General features: G+C 45.4%; 1 protein-coding gene across 2 annotated transcripts in view; it reads right to left on the minus strand.

Moving 5' to 3' along the window:
* Positions 1 to 4,996, minus strand: part of Crtc3 (CREB regulated transcription coactivator 3) — a 103,664-nt gene that overhangs the window by 24,932 nt on the left and 73,736 nt on the right. For both annotated transcript variants that reach the window (XM_029542668.1, XM_021209990.2), the window contains exon 7: positions 1,778 to 1,813. In XM_029542668.1, coding sequence (XP_029398528.1) covers positions 1,778 to 1,813 — 36 coding nt within the window. The remainder of the gene's footprint in view (positions 1 to 1,777; positions 1,814 to 4,996) is intronic.

A 4,996-nucleotide genomic window follows, 5' to 3' on the forward strand; every position in this document is an offset into this window, starting at 1 on the left:
TGTCCTGGAACTCACTCTGTAGACCAGGCTGGCCTCAAACTCATAAATCTGCCNGCCTCTGCCTCCCAAGTACTGGGATTAAAGGCGTGCGCCACCACTGCCCAGTGTTTTTTTTTCTAATCACTAAATAAATGCTTCAGAGCTGTGAGCCCTGTGAGGTCCTAAGACTATTCTGCTTCTGGGTACTGCAAAATAAACAGTGCCTGGGACATGCAGACCCACAGGGACTCTCCACAACAGGAGATGAGAGCAACTGGCTTTGAGAGCTGCTGTAGTTCAAGACAGCAGGAGAACAAGGACAGACTTACAAAGACGCCTCAGCTAAGGTGGCCCCATGACTTAAGGCTCCTAAGAGACCACTACAGGAATGTGGCAGAGACAGGCTGCCTGCCTTAACTGGTTGTTTCCTTTGAGGAATTCACTGTAGTTTCTTCCCATATGCAGGTCTATTGGAGATTCTTTGAAGAATTAACTGGGGAAGGCCCTAAGACCATGTTTTCATTTCTCCCTTGAGTGATCAGACAGATCAGTTTCATGTTTGTTTTTTTTTTAAAAAGATTTATTTATTTATTATATATGTAAGTACACTGTAGCTATCTTCAGACACTCCAGAAGAGGGAGTCAGATCTTGTTACAGATGGTTATGAGCCACCATGTGGTTGCTGGGATTTGAACTCCTGACCTTCGGAAGAACAGTTGGGTGCTCTTACCCACTGAGCCATCTCACCAGCCCCAGTTTCATGTTTTTATGATTTTACTCAACACCTAAAATGGTTTGCTCAGAAAAGGAGTGTGCAAGGTGATGTCAGAGGGCTCTGCCTCTCCTGTGGGACATCCTTCCTTACGTCTTCCACAAACTTGGTCTCTATGACACACACACTAACTTAGCCGTTCAGCTTCAGATTATGAAAACTGTGCATCAGCTTATAAAGATTTAACAGTGCCTGGGACTGAATGGCTGAGTAAACATGGCTGGGTCCCATCTGTGGATGGCATTCAGCAATGCCAGCATATCTCTAACATGGGCCTCACTAGCTTGACGAAGCTCAATGTCAGTAAAATGTATAATTTTACCTTAAAATACATTTGCACTTAATTTTCTTTGAGACAGAATCTCATGTAACCCAGGCTAGTCTCAAGTTCTGTGTGTAGCTAAGGCTATCTCTGAACTTCTGATCTTCCTGCCTCCATCTCCCAAGTGGAGGATTACAGGAGTGCACCAGTATTCCTGGGGCTCATCTGGGGAAGCTTGGGCTTCAGGCAGGCATGGCAGGTAGTCCAGCAACTGAGCTGCATCCTTCGTCCAAGCTTGCCTTTCCCCTGAACTGCTTACATCTCACAGCCACTCTCACAGTGACTTTCTAAATGGGCCGAGGCAGTGGTGAGAGAAGGTCGCGGAACAACTGCTTAAGTGCCTGACTAATTCCCGTCTTCATGTGGCTACAACTCTTGCTTCTCCGCACAACCTTGTGACTGTGGTATTGAATGGACTTGGGTAACAGGGGACCATTGTAATCTAGTCACACATTTCCTTTCTCAGGGCTTTGATCATTTCTAGCTACTTAGAGCATCTCAGATAAGTAATCTAAGTAACAGTTGCCAGCCTTTACATAAATGTGACGGTCAAGGCACTGAAAGGAGGTTTTTACACACATATGTCTATTTGTACATATATGGATATATGTGTGTATACACATGTGTATATATGGATATATGTGTGTGTATATACATGTGTATACACGTGTATATAGCATCCCATCCCAGCATCTGTTCATACCTTCCCCATGGCCGTCGTTTTCACCATCACAGAAACCTGGTAGGGAAGAGAAACAAACACACACTTTTATATGTGGTGCTCGCATTGACGCATGTGTTAGAATGGCTTTTTGATTTGCAATTGAATGTTTAAACACTTGACAGTAGTTCTGATATATTAGAGCTCATCAAGGTGCTGTAGCATTCACACTACAAGCAGAAGAAGTTACTCCAAGGCTCGAGCTGGTGCCCAAGCGCTCTCCTTTAGAAGTGTCTTAGTCCTAAACGTTCCTGCTGACTCAAAGAGCAGTGGCTGACAAAGTCTGAGAACCTGTCTTCAAAACACAAAGCAAAAAGTTTGTCTTGTCACACTCCCAAACGTGGGAGATCCCAGGGGAGGGCAGGTGAACTCCGAGTCCCTGTCACTGATCTGCCACCGACCATGGGTCGAAGTCTCCAGATGGATGATGTGGTACATTCTGGACTCTTACACAAGTTGTTTTAAAAAATACATACCTGAAGCCTAAGTATATGTGATATACTTATGTGATAGCTATTCACAAATATTCTAAAAAACTGATTTGGAATCAGTCCTGACTGATAACAGCTAGCTCAGGGAGCAAACGGCAGCTGACTACATAGAGCCCCTTCCACACCTCTAAGCTAAAACTGAGGAGCCAGCCCCACACAGACTGGGTAACCTTTCTCCTCAGAGCAACCAGTTATGCCAAGTGAGTTGAATCAGTATAAAAACTTAGAGTCTAAGCCTTTAAACATAGCTCAGCTTAGGGAAGTTTCTAGATGAAATGGTTAAACTATAAATTAACCCAATTAGTCTATGAAACTTAAACACATAATAACCATCCATTTAGCAGATACTTGCTCAATCTCTGCAGTATGCAACCGAGGGTTGGGGCAGGTGACGAGGTGCAGACAGGAGGACAGTGTGGCAGCAGATTTTGTAAGTGGCAGAAGCTGTAGCGTCGTCATGGAGCCCAGGAGCAGGATGGACACTGAGAGCTCCCAAGAGCTTATCAATTAAGCATACTCAAGAAACACAGGACTCCCCCAGGCCACCAGAAAACACAATCTAAGTAAGTGACAAAAATGTGCTTTTAGTGCATGTATCAGACCATTAGGGTAAGTCTGTTAAGACAGGATTCCTGGACACAACCTTTAGAGATGTTTATGCATGTGTATGAACTGCATGTCATTCAACAGAAGAGGGTTTGCCTAGCATGCTAAGGCATGGATTTGAGGCCAGCGCCACAAACAAACAAACAAACAAACAAAATAAAAAGTAAAGTGGGGTAAGGTGGTGGAGCATGCCTTCAGTCCCAGCACTGAGAGGCAGAGGCAGGCAGATCTCTGAGTGAGAGGCCAGCCTGGTCTATAGAACAAGTTCCAGGACAGCCGGGATACACTGAGAAACCTTGGTTTGAAAGGAGAATTAAAAAAGCAATGCAGGGCTGGTGAGATGGCTCAGCAGATAAGAGCACCCAACTGCTCTTCCAAAGGTGCAGAGTTCAAATCCCAGCAACCACATGGTGGCTCACAACCATCCTTAACAAGATCTGACTCCCTCTTCTGGAGTGTCTGAAGACAGCTACTGTACTTACATATAATAAATAAATAAATCTAAAAAAAAAAAAAAAAAAAAGCAATGCAAAGTGGCCAAGCTGCTACAGAGCTGGACTAAGCCACTGCTTATTCAGTCCGTGACTGAGTGTCGCAAGGACAGGCTGCCTGCACAGGCTGTCAGGACGCAGCACGCAGAGGCAGAGGTGACGTTCAGGAGGAGGGGAGGAACCTCTCAGTGACATTTGTACGTATGGCTTTTTAGGTCTGGCTTTTAAAAAAGGGTAGGGAACTTGCCCATTCCAAATCACTAAAATGTGATTAGTACAATAAAAATGATAAATGACATTTTATGCAATGGTTTATTACAGTATGTTAAGAGACTCTTCATCTTCAAGTTTAAGTACTAAGGCTGACCAGTCCCTGTCACACAAAGAGCTACGACACCACGTGCATCTCAAGAGGCGAGCCAATTCCCTGGGTGCCACCCTCCCTCTTCCCCAGACTGGAGCAGGAGGCAGGCTTCATTCCTGGGTAGGCAGTGAAGAACAGGGAGGTAAGATGGTGACAGTAGCTGTGTACCTGGCATCTTACATAATGACCTCATGGAATCTTTGGAGCAATTTATGAGCTATGAACTATTATTCCACCCAAGGTCACACTGCTAGTTCTGGGGCTAGCTTCCTGGGCAGGGTGCCCTCAGAGACCTTGTCCCTAGCAGCTGGGCTGGGCTGGGAGGAGTTCAGGCAAGAGGAAGTAAGGTTAAAGGGCTGCCTCAGTGAAAACAGGCAGAGAGGGGGAGTGAGGAAACGGAGCGGAGGCAGGGAGCGGCCAAGTCTGGCGATGGACTAGAGGACTGGGAGACATGGCTGAAGGAGTCTGCTAGTCATTTGGATAAAGTGGAGAACAGAGGCCTGGATTAGAACTAACCCAGTTAGACTGTTTTTGTGGTAGAGCACGAGGCTTTGGGACAGCCTCAAGGCTAGGAAGCCAGATAGAAAACCAAAAGATTAGACAAAAAGCAGTAGAGCACACTGCAGGGAGAGAAAGAGTGGGGCTTAACTGTAGTGCAGGGGTGAAGAGTGAAGGAGTATTATATATCGCTCTCAGACAGTCCACTTAAGTTGCCAAAGGACAGCGGCAGTAATGATTGACAGGTTTATTTCAATAATAAAATAGCCAGATTTAGATTTCTATTACTGCTACTACTACTACCAACACACAAATACCGAGGAGCACAACTGTAACAAAACGGTTAAAAAACTAAAGGCAGAGTTCTGACTAGTTATCTGGAAATAGAGGACATTAATTCAAAGCTGTCCCACAGGGGACAGGACAGCAGTGACCAAGGTCACATGTGTTGCAGGGAACCTTGGAGCCTTAGAGGGCTGACCTAACCAAGTACCTCTCAGACCATGTTCCTTCAATGTGCTCTCATGTCTGGCAAGCCTAAATAGCTCCTCACAGACTTATGTGAAATAGACAGACGGGGTACAGATAAGGCCGCCACACTGCATCCATAGTTTCTAGAATCTCAGTCTTCCCATCTAGACTTTCCTGCCACGCTGATGACACTTTCATTCTATATTTTATTCTCTGTGTCTCTGTTGTCTGTCTGTCTCTCTCTTTGTCTGTCTCTGTCTCTGTCTCTGTCTCTGTCTCT

Source organism: Mus pahari, chromosome 1 (genome assembly GCF_900095145.1).
Source record: "Mus pahari chromosome 1, PAHARI_EIJ_v1.1, whole genome shotgun sequence".
NCBI classification, from domain to species: Eukaryota; Metazoa; Chordata; class Mammalia; order Rodentia; family Muridae; genus Mus; species Mus pahari.